The 17709-nt window shown below is 39.4% G+C and overlaps 1 protein-coding gene across 2 annotated transcripts in view; it reads right to left on the reverse strand.

The window, feature by feature from the left end:
• Positions 1–17703, reverse strand: part of ZBTB9 (zinc finger and BTB domain containing 9) — a 30256-nt gene extending 12553 nt beyond the window's left edge. The window contains exons 1-2 of one of the 2 annotated variants that reach the window (XR_003044958.1): positions 17511–17703; positions 14713–17329 (exon numbers count right to left, since the gene is read on the reverse strand). Coding sequence is in view for 1 of the 2 variants with exons in the window: in XM_006907365.3 (XP_006907427.1) it covers positions 15869–17269 (1401 nt within the window). In the remaining variant the exon portion in view is untranslated. Of the gene's footprint in view, positions 1–12664; positions 17330–17510 lie in introns of those variants that run through there. The other variant, XM_006907365.3, reaches the window with a different exon arrangement.
• Between the last annotated feature and the right edge of the window lie 6 nt (positions 17704–17709).

Here is a 17709-nt window from a genome sequence, read left to right on the forward strand (position 1 = left end):
ACAAGCTTCCATTGGCACTTCATCACAATCAACCACAGATGATAGTCATTGTGACGCCACTGGATGGTATGAGTTACTGGCAGCCCATTTCTCACTGACAAGAGGTCAGCAAGGTGTTCAAGTTCAAGGGTAAAACCAAACCAATGACTAAACCCCACCTTTATGGGTCTATTTCCTGGAACCATTCCTGGTACCAAATCTTTATTAATCTGTGTCTAATTAAGAGACAGAAACCATATAGTAATTTAAGCAGGACAATTTAATGTAAAGAATTGTTAATATAAAGAATTGTTAAACAATGATAGGATAGTAACTAAAAAGATGTGAAGAAGATTCAAAAAAGTATCCTAGAGCTGAGGGAGAGTCCCTAAGGCTGTGGTTCAGACCTTATTGGAGAAGGTATGTTTGCAGCCTACTGGATGGCAGAAAAGTTTGCTGGATTGCCCAGGCCAGAGCTAGTCAGCAATCACTAGGCAAAGCAGGAAATTGAGTGCCAGTGAACTGAAGTTGGTAGGCAGGCATGCAGAGATGGTTGAGGCACCTGGAGTGTGTGGTGTTCACATCAGGAGGGTTGTGGGAAATAATTCTCTAGGGTAAAGTGAGTTGAGGCTGGTGGGTGGGCATGCAGAGGGAGTCAGGGCACCACCATGGGCATGAGGCCTGCAGCGTGCTGTATCTGCACTGGGAGCAGTAGCAAAGTGATCACTGGGCCCACACTGGGGCTTCATGGTAGCTGAGGGACTGCATTCCCTGGGCATGTGGATGGCTCCCTTGGCCATTGCTCATGCGAGTGCACACACACACATACACATGCGCACATTCACACACACACACGCACTCTCACACATACTACTTATAGACCATGTAGCAATAAAAGCAAAATGCAACACATTGGGACTAGGAAGAAAAACTTCCTTCCTCCTGCATTGCCCCTACTGTGCCCTCTACATCATGCTCACTGTAGAGGAGAAATGCTCAAATAATCTAGTCCATTACTGCAGAGCAAGTACCAAAAGATGAATTTGTTGCTGATAGTTAATAAATTGATAACTGGCATAATGCTCTCAACCAGTTTGCGATAGTGCCTATACCAGCAGTTGCAGAAAAAAGAAATTTTCTTTTATAACTCATTCATAAGGCTACTATAATGTTTAAAAATATTTATTGATCCCCTACTATGTACTAGGCACTGTTTTAGGTCCTAGCATCACAGCAATGAACAAGACAGATTGATTGCCTGCTCTCATAAAGCTCAAACAAAAACACTAAAAAAACATATCAATTGGCCATAAGTGATATGCAAAATAAAGCAAGGAAATGAGTGCAAAGTGAAGAAGAGACTCCCTCTTTTAGCTGTGATGAACTGGCCTGTAACAGACTAACCCTCCCACCAAGAACAAGAAGGGCTAGATAAAAATAAAAACAAACAATATTTTAAGTAAGTCATCAGAGACCTTCCAGAAGTTGACAGATCAAGTTTCCAGAGAGAATGGAAAATCACTGAGGTGAGCCCAAATTCTACTCCACTTTTCACCTAGAACTATTTGTCAGTTTGTAAGTGGCACAGGGTGAGAGGCCAAGCAGCTCAGAAGTTCTCTCAACAATTTCATGGGGCTGAGGAAGCTCCTGAGACAACCAGGACTTGAAGGGCCAAGATCCTTGGAGAATAGGAGAATCCAGAACAATAAACTTTCCCTGCAAGGCATTTTCTTCTTTGCAAGTGGCAGAGTGAGAGGCTAAGAAGCTGAGCAAAAGTATATGCAAGAGATGAGACTCTAAACAGAGCTCTTGGCTGTCTTATGGTGCTTGGGACATAAAACGTGGAGTTCAGGCTGATTAAGGAAGAGGGCTCCCTATAAATCCCTGGCTCTCAACTAGGACCTTTTAAGGTTTACTTCCTGAGAGTAATGGGAAAACAGAAACCAGAAATAGATAAAACCTTAGAGCACGCCAGCCACAAATTAGCTCAATCCTAACTAGATTATATTAATCTGTTCTACCTCTAACTCCCTGACTAGAGAACCTGAAGTATATCTTCTCTGGAGAAAGATAAAATCATCCAGAGTGTTTACAGTTTTCCATACGAAATGTTCAGCAATGAATAAAAACTATCAAGCATACCAAGAAATGGGGCCCAGAAAAAGTCAGCAGCAATAGACCCTCAGGAGATACAGATATTGAGATTTCACATGCAGATTTTTAAATAGCTGATTAATATGTTCAACAAAATGACAATGGAAAATTTTACAGGAGAACGAATATATAAAGATAAATAAAATGGAAATTCTAGAATGTAAAACAATAAGTGAAATTAATAACAATAGATTTGACAGCAGAACTGACACAGCTGAAGAGAGATTAGTGAACAGGAAGATAAGTTAGTAAAAAATATACAGACTGAGGCAGAGAGACAAAAAGATGAAAAATATAAAAACGAGCAGAATAAACATATAAGGAATGGTAAAAAGTGTTGGGAGTCCTGGAAGAGGAAAAGGTAGAGAATGTAGCAGGAGCAATATTTGATAGCATAATGGCTGACAAATTCCCCAGTCATTAATAAATGTCAAACTACGGATCAAGAAACACACACACACACACACACACACACACACACACACACACACACACACCCCTCAATGCAAAGTAATGAATTTGGAAACTTACCCAACACAATACACAGAAATTAACTCCAAATTGATCTAAAAGTAAGAACTAAAACTATAAAATCCTTAGAAGAAAACTTGGGGAAACCTTCATGACTTTGGATTTGACAATGGTTTCTGAAATAAGACACCAAAAGTGCAAGCGACCAAAGAAAAATAGATAAAATTTTAAACTTTTGTTCATTAAAAGACACTATCAAGAGAATGAAAAGACAACCCATACAACGGGAGGAAATACTTGCAAATAATATATCATAGAATGGGAGAAATATTTGCAAAAAATAAGGGTCTAGTATAAAGAATATGTAAAAAAAAAAAAAATTACAACTCAACAATGAAACAACAACCAACCAATTTAAAAATGGGCAAAATGTTGGTGGTAATATAAAATGGTACAGCTGTTGTGAAAAACAAGATGGCAGTTTCTCAAAAAATTAAACATAAAATTACCATGTTATTCAGCAATTCCACTTCTGGATATATAGTCAAAAGAACTGAAAACAAGAACTCACACGGATACTTGTGCACTGATGTTCCAAGTAGTGTTATTCACAGTAGTCAAAAGGTAGAAACAACCCAAATGTCCATCAATGGAAAAACAGATAAACAAAACATGATATTTACATACAATGGAATATTATTCAGATATAAAAAATGTATGAAGTACTAACACATTCTGCATGAACTTTGAAAACATACTAAGTGAAAGAAGCCAGACACAAAAGGCCACATATGATTCCATTTATATGAAATATTTATATGAAATACAGGCAAATCCGGAGGGACAGAAGCAGACTGAAGGAGCCAGTGAATGGGGGAATAGAGAGCGACTGCTTAATGTGTATGGGGTTTCTGTTTGGGGTGATGGAAAAGTTCTGGAACTAGATAGTAGTAAAGATTGCATGTCACATTGGATGTACTTAATACACTATATCACTTTAAAATAGTTAAAAGATTAAGTATTATGTGTATTTCACAACAATAAAAACATTATTGATGGAAATTAGTAAAGACTTAAATAAACACAGGGCTATACAGTATTCATAGATTGGAAGACTCAATATTGTAAAGATATCAGTTCTTCCCAAGTTGAGCAATCAATTCAATATAATCACAAGCAAAACCCCAACAGGTACTTTGTGGAAATTGTCAAATCAATTCTAAAATGTATATGGAATTGCAAAGGACAAATAATAGCAAATACAATCTTGAAGTAAAGGAACAAAGTTGGAGGTCCCACACTAATAGATATTATGACTTACCATAAAGATATAATAATCCTTAAGACAGTATGGCACTGATGAAAGGATAGACAGTCTAATATTATACGTTTTCTGTATCAATTCCCCACATTAGAAAATGAAAATGACTAAGGTAGAAAAACTGTGAAGAAAAGCAGGTGAACTTATAGATTAGAGAAGCATGTATATTGAAAATGATATTAAAAGTGATAAAGTGTTTTAAGAGGTGAAACCGTAAAAAGATTTATGCATGGCCATGCACACATTATCATTTACTATGAATACTGCCACGTCCAACAAGCGGTAAATCCTGTCACGTCCAGTGCGGCCCTGGAAAATAAACCTGAGTGGGAACGGTGGAAGATAAAAAGAAAGAAGATAGAAAGCTGGGATCAGGAGGTGGAGCAATGGAGCAGTTTTATTTTTGCAAGCTGCTTTTATACAAGAACATACTAGTTGGCATAAGCAGTTTCCCTTAGGCATAACAACACTGTTCCTTCTACTTTTCCCAAGCCATATCTTATCATGGCCTTCAGCTTGTTTGCCTGCCTGCGGCTATGTGTATACTTTCTTGTTCTCAGAAGGAGTTTGCTGAGGTGAGGTAACCCTTGGTTGCCCTCACAGACTGTAATTACCTTGTCAGCTTACAATCCACTTTCCACAGAATACCTTATTTCCTGTGTGTGAGAAAATAAAAACACAGTATCAAAACGTAGTTGATTCTGGAAAGTTTACCAAGATTCTTCCAAGAAACACATTCCATTGGAAGGAATAATGCTGGAAGGAACCAAGTTGGAAAAAGTATTATGGACTGAATTGCGTCCTCGCACAATTCATATGTTGAAGCCCTAATGCTCAATGTGACAGTATTTGGAGGCAGGGCCTTTAAAGAGGTAATTAAGGCAAAATGAGGTCATCAGGATGGAGCTCTAAACCAATATGACTGGTACCCTTGTAAAAACAAACACCAGGAGTGGGCTTGCACAGAGAAAGGCCATATGAGTGCCCAGTGAGAAGGCGGTGGTCTGCAAGCCTTAGGAAAACCAAACCTGCCAGCATCTTGACCTTGAACTTCTAGTGTCCAGAACTGTGAAAAAATAAATATCTGTTGTTTAAGCCACACGGTCCCTGGTATTTTGTAATGATAGCCCTAGCAGACTAATACAAGGAGTCACTAATACTTGACAACAAATATTTAAAAGAAATTTTAGATCATGTAGACAGAAAGATTTCTGTTGCTTACTAGAGGTCATAATCATGACAAGAGCAGAAAACGCTCAAATGCAATTTCCAGAAGCTGCATAACACAAGCAAAGAAAACATAACTCTTGTCCATTTTGAGTTTCTTATCATGCTTTGTCAATACTTCCAAAAGATGATTCACAATCATCCACTTCTGAAGACTCTATTGCCAAGGCAAGTGGACTATCCACAAACTTCCTGGATCCAGATATGTCTGAACCTCAGCCATTTTCCATTTCACTTGCTCCTTCTGAAGCTCATTCTTGTTCATCTTTAGCCACCACTAAATGGGAACGTTTTTATTTTTTCTGTGTCCAATATTTTATTTTTAATTGAAGAAATGATTTAAACCCCCCCACTCCCACCCCCCACCCCTCCTCCCTACTCTCTGGTAACCACTAGTCCATTGTCCATGTCCATGAGTCTCTGTTTGTCCTATTTATTTGTTGCTTTTATGTTTATATCACCCATATAAGTGATATCATGTGATTTTCAACTTTTTGTGTCTGGCTTATTTCACTTAGCATGATTATCTCGAGGTCCATCCAGGTTGTCGCAAATGGCAGTATTTCATCTCTTCTTATGGCTGATTAATATTCCATTGTATATATGTACCACAGCTTCTTTAGCCAATCATCTATTATAGGACACTTCAGTTGCTTCCATGTCCTGACCATTGTGAATAATGCTGCTATGAACATTGGTGTGCAAATACCTTTACGGATATGAGTTTTCAAGTCTTTGGGGTAAATACCCAGTAGAAGGATTTCTGGATCATATGGTAGATCAATTCTTAGTTTTTCAAGGAACCTCCATACTGTTTTCCATAGTAGCTGTACCAATTTGCAGTCCCACCAGCAGTGTATGAGGGTTCATTTTTCTCTGCCTCCTCTCCAACATTTATTACTACTTGTCCTGTTGATTATAGCCATTCTTACAGGTGTAAGATGGTATCACATTGTGGTTTTGATTTGCATTTCACTACTAGCTAGCGATGTTGATTTTTGTTTTTGTTATTGAGCTGTATTAGTTCTTTGTATATTTTGGATATTAGGCCCTTATCAGAGGCATTACTTGCAAATATATTTTCCCATTTGAATGGTTGTCTCTTTACCTTGTTGACGGTTTCTTTTGCTGAGCAGAAGCTTTTTAGTTCGATGTAGTTAAATGGGAACAGTTCCGAGTACAGCCTCCACATCTCCCTTCTCACCTCCAAACCTCACTAAGGAAACACTGCAGTCTTCCGTAACTATGTTTTAAAACTTGCCTTATTTAATTATTGCTAAGTGTTATCTGCCTTCATTATGTGTCTTTAACATATTATTTCACTGTTCATTTGCATTACAGTACACATTTGTTACACTTAAAAGGAGAATCTGATTTGTATCCTATAATGTTACTGCACAAATAAACTCATTAATGAGTCAATTAAGTATTAAACAATTAGGTAACTGGTGTTTTAAAGGTTTTATATTAAGCAGAAAAACCTGGCTGATCATTATATATATATATTTTTTAGAGTGTTTCAAGTACTGAGGAAAATTGGTCGAGGTTTTTAGACATGCTGAGAATACGTTTTTTTCCATTTAAAATAATGACATACAGAGTCCCACTATCTAAAAATTTACTATCCAACATGCTTTTAGGAATGGATTAAATCCTCTAAGGTATGCCTGAACTAGGATACAAGGTACTAGAAAGAATAAAGTCATATAGTTACCATACTGCTGTGCACTTAATATTGTATGCCATTAGAAGACACATATGATCAATCATTCGTAGTGCTAAGACTGACCCCCTAGATTAGGGTGGTGATAGTTTGATCACTTGGTTTAGTCAATGCTCTCCCTCTTGAAACTAGAAAGTAATCTGTGCGGTGTTACTTGGGCTCTATATGCATGTTTACAACCATTAATCATCTATTGGTTTTAACACCAATTGATAATCCTTGCCTGAAATCAATAATTTTGTGGGAGTTTGTAAAATTTTGTTCTCTTTTTTTAAATTTTTTTTTATGTTGTTTAAGAATTCTGTGGGGGTTTTCTTCATTAACCAGGACTATTTGGTTATTCCAAAATAAACTTTTACTGGGAGAGCAAAATAAATGCTTAATATTTTTCCTTTAATTACCAATTTTCAAAATAAATAACTTTTAATAGTTACCACAAATGGTAACAAATGAGACTTCTTGACTTACCCTAATTTTGAGTATCAGTATAAAATAATGATTTTAATTGATTCAATGTGTTCAATACAATCATTATTCTTCTAGTTGCTCATATTGTCACAGCTTTGTTCAGTGGGGCACTTTCATATGGACTCTTGCTTGGGTCTTTCTGACATGACATTATCTTCTAAAGCTTTCTTGCTTCTTAACACAAAAAGGTGTCCTAAGCACACCTTGAAAAGTGCCTGCTCTAGATCTGAAATTAGAGGTTTCTAGAAGAAGCCATACCTTGTTTTAATGCGGAATGGGATGAGGAATGAGCACCAGGATTGCTCCTTACTTCTAGGCCATCTCTATCTTCGTGTCTTTTCATGCTGTGACCTTTAACCAACCTCACTGTCCTTAGTGAGCATATCAAAGCTTGCTAGTTGATGATTATCTGTGTTCTTTAAAAGGTAGCACATATTTTTGTTAGTGACAGCCGGATTGGCAAGACAACCAAAATAAATATCAAACTGGTGAGAGTATCGATTATAAACAATCATCTATCTCAAGACCACCCGGAGGTATGTTCCCTGGTGCTACTGCATTCTTTGTCCCTTTGTCTTGTCATTCATTAGCACCCAGGTTATACTATTATTTAAAAAGTACTGTAGCAGGGGTCTACTAGCAGATAATAATTTACGTAAAACTGCTGGGCCATCTGTCTGCTTCCTGTAAATTACCCTGTAATAGATTCTGTTTTAATCTATAGAGTGCCTGCTTCATCTTTCAGTCTGAAGATACCTGCTCATTACGGTGACCATTATACCTTTGCCCTACTGTTGGACATCAATTTCCATGGACCGGACAAGAAAATACATTTTGAAAACTCATGAGTTCATATTGATTTTTCATTTTTAATGCTATTATGTTTTCATGTTTTCACTTAGTTTCTTTGGCTATATAACTGGATATCTTTTACACTAAAATATTGATTCTTTATGTTAATAATATGATTACTGATGTCCTTTAATCTAGTATTATAAGAAAATACTATATTTTCAAAATTCTAATACTAGTAAAGTACAAACAATACAAATTCTTAGAGAAGTTTAAAATTTAATAAATTTTAATATTTAAAGGTTTAAAATCTTAGCTGTAGACTTTTTTGTCCTTAGAATACATTTCATTAAGCACATAAAGTCTTTAGAACTAACTCTTTCTCTATGTGATTCTGTTGCAAGTTGTCAGGGTTCGGTTCATTTGTTCTCAAATTTAAAGAATTAAATTTTTTTTACTTTTATTTTTTGATTAGGTAATAAAATTACATAATTCAAAGCACACATAGAGGAGTCTTAAGGTAAACATAGTCTTGTTTCCATTCTTACCTGACTTCTTTTCCCATTTTGATTGGTTTCTTATTTATTCTAGTAATGCTTTTTGCAAATATAAGCGAATATTACAGCTTTATTATTTCCTCCCCACCCTCAAAATCTCTCATGTGAAACATAGCATGCTACATATACTGTTCTGCACTTTGCTTTCTTCACTCAATATATAGTGGAGATCTTTCTACATCAATACATAGTTGATTATTTTATTTTTAAGAGTCAAGAAGAAAGTTTTATTATCTTGGACCAGAACACAAACCAGAATGTATTTGTACTATAAAATTTCTGATTAGACATTCTTAAAGTGTATAGTTAGTTCCAAATTTCTCAATCTTTTTGAAAAAAGGGACAATATATACATGAATTATAATTTAATTTACATAATTATCTAGAACTCATATATGTGTATTTGGCATTTTCATTCAATCTATAACTATGGCTAAATTTATCTTTCCATAAATAACCAATGCCACCAAAAGACAAGGGCCTTTTTTTTAACCTTAACCACAATACCTTTATCACAACTAAAAATTTTAACAATAACTGCTAATAGCATCAAATGTCCAGTCAGTGGTTGAGTCCCCAGTTGTCTTACAAAAGTTGGAAATGTTTTTTAAATCTTTTTTAAAAACTATGATCAAAATAAGGTCCGCACATTATAATTGGTTAATATGTCTTTTAAAATCTTTTAAACTATAGGTTTCTCCACATCTTTATTCCCCTTGTAATTTGTTTTGATAAAGAAAATGGGTTGTTTTTTCTGTATCCCTTACACTCTGTTTTATGGATTGCATCACTGTGGTGTGGTTTAATGTATTTCTCTGCTCTCTTCATTTTCTTTGAATTGGTAGTTATACCTCAAGGCTTGATCACATTCAAATTCAGTATTTTGGCCCAGACTAATTCATAGGTGGTGGTGGTGGTGGTGGTGGTGGTGGTGGTGGTGTTTTCCATAAGAAACACATAATGTCTGGTTGTTTCTTAATTTGTAGTGTTAGCAGCCACTGATGCTCAATACATAGATCCAGTAGATCATTAGTTCATTTATTTATTTTTATTGTGGCAAAATATACATAAAATTTACCATTTAAACCATTTCAAGTGTACAGTTCAGTGGCATTAAGTTCATTCACATTGTTGTGCAACCATCACTACCATCTGCAGAACTTTTTTCATCTTTCCAAACTGAAACTGTACCCATTAAACAATAACTTCTCATTTCCCTCTCCCACAGCCCCTGGCAACCACAATTCTACTTTCTATCTCTATTAACTTGACTGCTCTAAGTCCCTCATTTAAGTAGAATCATAAAATATTTGTCTTTTTGTGGCTGGCTTACTTCACTTAGCATAACGTCTTCAAGATTCATTCATATTGTAGCATGTGACAATTTCTTTTTAAGGCTGAATAACATTCCATTGTCTGTATATATCATATTTTGTTTAAGCATTCATCTGTCAGAGAGGACACCTGCTGCAGACATGGTAATGTTTCTTAAAGAACTTAATCTAAAATTACAAGGCAAAACAGTGCTTATATGTGAAGCGTATACTGCAGCCAAGTCATTAAAGTTGTTTAAATCATAGGTAATGTCAAGCTGTTATACACATTTCTTGTGCTATCAAAAGTTAAAACATCCCCACACAAAACTGCAGCAGATATATTCTCTGAGCTCAGACTACAGTTCCAGCAGTGTTTGTTGGACCTCACTGCAAATGCACAGGAAATTTCCATATTTCATTTGTTGTGTAATTGAAGAGCTTCCACCCAACAGTCAATTAGATGTGATTAATCTATAATGTACAACATGATAAAAGGCAAGTATCAAGAGAAGAATATAATAGAATTCTATAAATGCCTTCCAAGTGATGAATATGCTCAATTAAAATCATATGCTCTTGGATTGATATCAGTATTTGACAGTGCTATATGAAGACATATTTAAAGATGAAATATGTAAAATCTCATTACAGATCAGCATTAACAGATGAACATTTGCAATTGGCTTTGATGATAGGGAACATTAACCTTGAACCCCAATTAAGCTGCAGACTGTATTACACAAAATGTACTCAATTGTTAGATTTTGAATTTTGTCAATAAAAAATTTGTGATTTTTCTTTAATTTTTATGTACTTATATAATCTCATTGATTTTGCTTCTTGGCATGCAAAGCGTAATATTTACTATCTGATTCTTTATAGAATAAGTTTGCCAATCCCTGGTCTAGAAGAACACTGGACAAGTACATCCAGCTGCTCACTGGATACAACTAGTCATTCAAACGAAACACTTGATCCACTCCCACATTCTTCTATTCCTGTCTTCCACTCATTAAATGGCCTCCAGTTCAACTGCTCAAGCCAAAATTCTAGAGGTCTTCCTTGATTTTTCATTTTCTCACAATCTCTATATTAATCTGTTAGATGGCCTATGTCAGTCCTACCTCCAAATATAATAGGATCTCTTTAAAATGTCAGACCACCATTACTCTACTTTAAACTCTTTATTGCCTTCCTATTGCATTTAGAATAAAATTCAGATTCCTTATCATTAATCTGAAGGACTTTATATAACCCAGCCCCAGCCTACCTCTTCAATTACATCTGCAATGGACTTAATGTCCACCTGCACCCCACCTCCCACCGCCCATTCATAATCCTAATCCTAATCCTAATGTGATTGTATTAAGAGGTTCAGCCTTTGGGAGGTGATAAGGTCATGAAGGTGGAGTCCTCATAAATAAGATTAGTGTCTTTATAAAAGAGATGCAGTATACAGTGAAAAGATGACCTTCTATGAATCAGGAAGCAGGTCCTCACAACACTGAATCTGCCCGTGCTTGATATTGGACTTCCCAGGCTCCAGAACTGTGAGAAATACATTTCTGTTGTTTATAAGCCACCCAGTCTATGGTATTCTATTACAGCAGCCTAAACAGACTAAAACATCTCATTCCTCTCCAGGTCCACTGGTCTCCTTGTCAAACATACCAACCTCTGTCTCTTTTGCATCTGCTAAACACTTTACGAGAACCACCTTCCTTGCCCTGCTTTGCATGTCTGGGTCCTTCTTTTCCTCTGGATACAAGATCAATGTATACAATATGGCTTCCTTTTCTGTTAGTCTCCACCTTATTACCTTGTATATTTCCTTTACAGAACTGGAATGGAATCTCACGAGGGTAAACAATGTCTGCCATGCCTAAAACAGTGCCCACACATAACGGGTAATAGTGGTTAGCTGGCAAATACTTGTCGAATAAAGGAAATTCTAAGGAAGTCTCATGATATGGGGAAATAAGAGCTAGTAGAGCACATAGCAGAGAGGTCCTAATGATCAGGGAGATTTCTAGAGGAAGTGATGTTTAAGCTGATATCTAAAGAGAGTAGGAATTAGCCCATTGAGGGCTATTTCTAGGTAGGTAACTATTCTAGGTAGAGAAATGAGCATGAAGAGCCGAAAAAAGGAGGCCTAGGGGGAGTTAGTAATGAGCAACAAGACTGTAGTAAATGAGACCAGATCATTTGGACTTCGTGAAAGAGCAAGAGGAAGCAATGAAAGGTTTAAGCTGAAGAGTTGGTAAGACAGGTTTATTTTGCTTTAGAAAAACCAATGGCCATAGTGTACAGAGTGAAAAACAGAGGAAAGCAAGACAGAAGACAACCAGTTAGGTTACAGTAGCAGCAATAAGAATGAAGGAATGCATCAATTTGAAATATTTAGGAAATAGCACTGGTAGCACAGGTATGGGAGGTGAGACAGGTGTTCAGAAACACTCCCAGGTTTCAGTCTTGGGCATTTTTTGGGTGAATGGTGGAATCACTACTAAACCTAGAAAGAGCAGAGGAACAGCTGGCTGGAAGCGGGGTAGAGTATTTTAGACATGTTAAGCATATTAAGATATCTATGAAGTATCTACATAGCTGGTTTAAAGATCTGTCTCTTAAAGCAATAATCCAAGGTCCAAGCTCTTGATACCTTCTGCTCTTTTAATCAGTGCCTGCTACTGGTACAGAGGCACTTATTGTTGAAGGAAGGAAAGAAGGGAGAAATCGAAGTGGGTTTGGGAGTCAGGAAAACTGGAGTTATAAACTTAAAGGTCATCAGTATTTAAATGGTTTAACTCAGAAAAGTGGATAAAAATCATCCAGGAGTGTATAAAGTTAGGTGAAAAGAACTCTAGCATTTATGAGAAAGGTAATAATAACAATGACAATATCTAATCCTTACTGAGCGTTTTATGCCTCATTTCCCTTTTAGTTGAAAATACTTTCCTTTCATGTAAATGATCCCTCCCTGAAAGAACTGATCCCAGTAAAGATGTGGGTAACTGACTAATGTTCTTTCATAACAAGAGCTAACATTTACTGAATTTACTTAATACATGGCACTGTTCTAAGCATTTTACACGTATTCTCACAACCTATGAGCATGATTAACTGCAAATGAGGAACTACAGAGTGAAGATACAGGACAGAGGGGGATAATTAAAAGAGCAAAGGTTCTGGGAAGGGGCTAGCCTTCAACGATAGAAGGGATATTTCTTCCACTACGAGGAGGAAACAACAGGGGCAGAAAGGTACACATTTCAGTTTGTTTAAACCAAAACCTTTCATCGTGGAAATTGTTTTCTGTATAATAATTTTTTAAATAAAACTCTAACATGGTGTTTTAATTGGCTTTATAGAGTAATAACAAAGTGCTATAGGGATTAAGAGAGGAAGGAAGCAATTCTGTCTTAAGTTCAAAGGACAGAGGTGGAAGTTAGGCAGATTCAACATATCTTGAACACCTATTAAGTTCCAGGCATACCTGAGGCTTTAAGGATCCCAAGATGGGCAGCATGTGGAGACTGTCTGTGGTAAGCCTGTTCCTGTGGTCTGGCCAGCATCCATTCCCCACTATTCTATCCCAGGACTTCAATTTCCCCTTGAGGATTCCACACCCACATTGTTGCCTCAGTGCAACACATGATCAAGGTACTCAGGCCAGGGGGTGAACCTGAGGCTCAGGGTTCTCATCTGCGAAATTTTATCTTGAGTGACACAAGAAATAAGAATGACTGGGTCATTATCCCGAAACATATGACTTGAAGATATTCCCCAATTCTTGCTCCCCGGACCCCCACATCTGACCCAGGTCTTGTCTTTCCCAAGTCTGGTCCTTCACCCCTTTCTTCCATTCCAGGAGCCACCCCACATCCATCCATTGATTCCTCTTTTGATAAGGTTAGTCAGAACCAACCTTCATTGCTTGCAACCAAAGGATCCTAGCCAACAGATATAGCCACCTACAGAATGTGTTGGAAGAATGGCATGTGAGTGGGACTGCAGAAGATCAAAGACTGGCAGCCTTGCTCCCTGACTCCTTTTCCTGTGTGTTCATAGCCTTACCATGGGGATGGTACCGCAGCAAGGCTATTCATGGGCTGATAGATCCCAGCTACAATTCACCTTCTCAGCCATAAAGTCACATTTTTCAGTCTCTTCTGGGTATCATACCTAGTAACTTTTGAGGAACTTGCTATGGGGAAGGCTATCACTCCTGACAGTGAAGTTGTGGCTTCAACTCATGTTCACCATTTCCACATCAGTTCAGCTACCCACACCCACTGCTGTACTCTGGCACACAGAGGAATTCTTTGTGAAACCTCTGCTGACCTATAACAGGTCTTTGCTCAGCTTCCTTTGTGCCTCTACAGTAGCTTGTACTGCCCACTATTATGGACTTATCATGCTACATTGTCTTAATTTGTTTAGCTTCAGTAGTAGTTGTGAAGTCCTTGAGGGCAGGGTATAAATTAGGGTATAGCACAGTGCTTTGCACTAAATGTTTGTAGAATAAACCAAACAACCAAACATTATACATAATACATGAAGTCAGAGACGTATAGGTAAAGAGCATGTGAACCAAGCCATTTAAACAAAAGACATAACCAGTGAGGAGGTATATACCACCCCACCAAAAAAAAAAAAAAAAAAAAAAAGTTAACAGTTCAGACTCTAAAAGATAAGGTAACTTACCAGAGGTTATTCAATGCCAGGTCCTGACCTGGAATCTGGCCCACTGAAGTCGTTTTCTCTGCACCAGTGTGAAACCATTCCATTCTTCCCTTATCGACATAACCCAGTTGCATAAGGAATACATCCAAGTCTTTGCAATTGTTTTCATGTCTTTCCCACATAAATTACTCAATCTAGTCCACTGTCAGCTTAGATTTCAAGGCAAAGTTATTTGAAGAAATTAAGTAACCTGCAACTACCTTCTCATTCTGAAATTGCCCTTTTACCTCTCAACCAAGGGGCTGTCATGTGTGGGTGGGGATGGAAAGGGAGGGAATATGGTCCCACTGCGCCTTCAGTATGTGTCCTCTCAGCCCTGAGTCCCTCTGACCTAGGCCACTTGCTCAGAGCTGTAGTGCTACCTTGAGAGCATTTTAGGTCAGTGGCCATCTCCTGAGTTCTCTGGTCACATTCCAGTCACTGTGATCAATACATGATCAGTGGTGGTCAAAGGCAGACAAGAGGCACAGGCTGTTGAGGGAATATTCTCGATTCTAGGAATGATACACGGAATACTCAATTTGTTAAAGTGCTCAGCTACAACATAAAAATAAAGGTGTTGGGAAGGTCTACTGGTGAGAAAGCAAGTTATGATCTGAGGGGCTTCTGGAAAGATATGAAAAGGAAAACATGTAAAAAGAACTCTGTTCATATTTCAGCGATGAGGGAAACAAAAGCTTAGAGCTTAGTCTCTGAATTACTAGAACCCTGAATCAAACATACGTCTAGATGGAGACCAGCTCCTTTAACTCAAGAAGACTGAATGAAACATTTATCTTATGTCTTTTTGCTCTTTCTCTTCAAATAAACTTCTTGATTTGAAATCTGGTTTACTGTATGAAAAAGAAGGTCTATTACGGGCAAGTGACCAATTTACATATGGCCTGTAAACCACTTTTCTGTATGGTAATTAGTAAAAACCTGTAATGAGATAAGAAATCTGAGTTTCCAAATCTGCCAGGTTGAGGCCCACACCCAAGAACAAGAGATCCATGACATATCTATCCTCTTGGCATGACTACAAAATCCAGGATTGGGGTGCTATGCTAGTGAGGGGTAGGTATCCATCAGCAGCAGTGGCTCTCTTGTCCTAGAAGTTCGTTTATGGCCTCAGTAGTCACTTATAAGTCCAGTGAGCAGTGGCCCAGCCCTGGCCCTTGCATAGGTCCCGGTGGCGAAGGAAACAGGCATGGACTCGGAATCGACGACCACAGTGGGGACAGGCATGCAGGGCTCCAGCATGGGTCTTCATATGCTCTGTCAGATGGTGCTTCAGCTTAAAGCGCTTGTTACAGATGCCACAGCCAAAAGGCCGAAGGCTGAAAGTCAGCATGATATGTCGGTCACGCTTTGGCTTCACTGCAAACCGCTTCCCACACAAGCAACCAAAGCGTTTTCCATCTGCAGGGGGTGCCCCCCCTAGCTTCACAGGCCCATGCACAGCTTGCCCTGCTCCCCCAGGTCCTCCACCCCCAGAAAGGATTTCATTCCCATGAAGATCCACTGGTTTCCAAGATGGACCTCCTCCTCCAGATGTTGCCCCTGTGCCTGCGGGCAGCAAGAACCCTAGTTCTTTATTCCCTTCAGTGTCCCCTCCAGGAAACACTTTGGTCTCCTCCTTTACTCCTCCAGCCTGAGTTCCACCTCCTGATATCTCCTCCTTAGGCTCAAAAGGTTCTTGCTTAATGTAAAGGATTTTGGGGGGCAGTGCAGTTGGAGGGGCAGGAGGTTCAAGTGGCACACTCTCATCCTCTGGAAGCCTACGGGGAGTAGTGGATAGGGGCAGTGGGTGGGATGCATGAGGGCGGGGAACCCCTGATATTCTCGGAGGTTGAGGAGCCTGAGAGAGTGCTGCTGACCCCTGGTCTTCCTCATCCTCATCTTCCTCCTCCTCCTCCTCTTCTTCAACTTGAATCTGTAACACATCTCCCAGTTCACTCCCCTCCCCTCCAACAGGGCTCTCAGTAACAGAAGACTGCACAGGAGTCTGGAAAGGGGAAGAGCGAATGCACCAACCTCCTGTTGAGGATGTGGTAGAAAGAAGTGTGTGATAAGGGGTCACTCCACGGGTTGAAATTCCACCACCTGAGGAATCTAATTCTCTAAGAATCTCTGAACACTGATCTACTACTTGCCACATCTGGAGGCCACTGGCCACAAGGAGGTGGGCAGGGAGAGCATCCAGTGGCAGGCGGAGACGCCCTGAATAAATGAGCTGGAGAAGCCCCTCGAAGGCATCAGCTTCAATGACGCTGGGCAGAGTGAGACGTGGTGCATCCCCCAGAAGAAGTTTGTCGTGGAAGTAAGGAGAGGCGGCAGCCAACACTGCTTTGTGAGCCCTAAGTTCCCGTCCTTGCACCAGGAGGGACACATCACAGAACTTTCCCTCTAGCCTGTGACGGTTCAGGGCTTCCAGCAGCAATGAGCTATGCTGAGGGAACTCGATCTGGATGGTCCTTGGGGCCGGGTTGCAGATCGGGGACGGGGGTACTGGAGGTAAAGGCGTCGAGGTATCCATAGCTTCCTAGGAAGGCGGGAGATCCCAGAGGGATGGGGATAGACCACACGTGGGATGAGGCTGTGGAGGAGAGAGACGGTGGTCACAGAAGCTCTGGATAAGGGGACCGTGTTATCACAAACACTACCCACCGCCCCTACCCCCCCACCCCATACGTGGAAACTTTTCAGTCCGTGACAGTTTCTGCAGATCGGTCCCGCGCACTCCCCCACCAACAAAACAAAAACAACCGAACACCAACCGGGGGTTTAACTTCCAGGGCCTGTGGAAGAAGATGAAGAAGTCCTTCAGCCACGAGCCTGACTGACCCCGCAGGCCAGGGACGGCTCCTGCCGCCACTCTGTTTCCCCTACGGTGCCCACAGGGCCCGGGCTCTCGGAAAGCCGCGGCCGCCGAGAAACCGCGATTGCCGGCCGGGCGGCCCTTCCCGCCGCCACGCC

This window comes from Pteropus alecto, unplaced genomic scaffold (assembly GCF_000325575.1).
Source record: "Pteropus alecto unplaced genomic scaffold, ASM32557v1 scaffold202, whole genome shotgun sequence".
NCBI classification, from domain to species: Eukaryota; Metazoa; Chordata; class Mammalia; order Chiroptera; family Pteropodidae; genus Pteropus; species Pteropus alecto.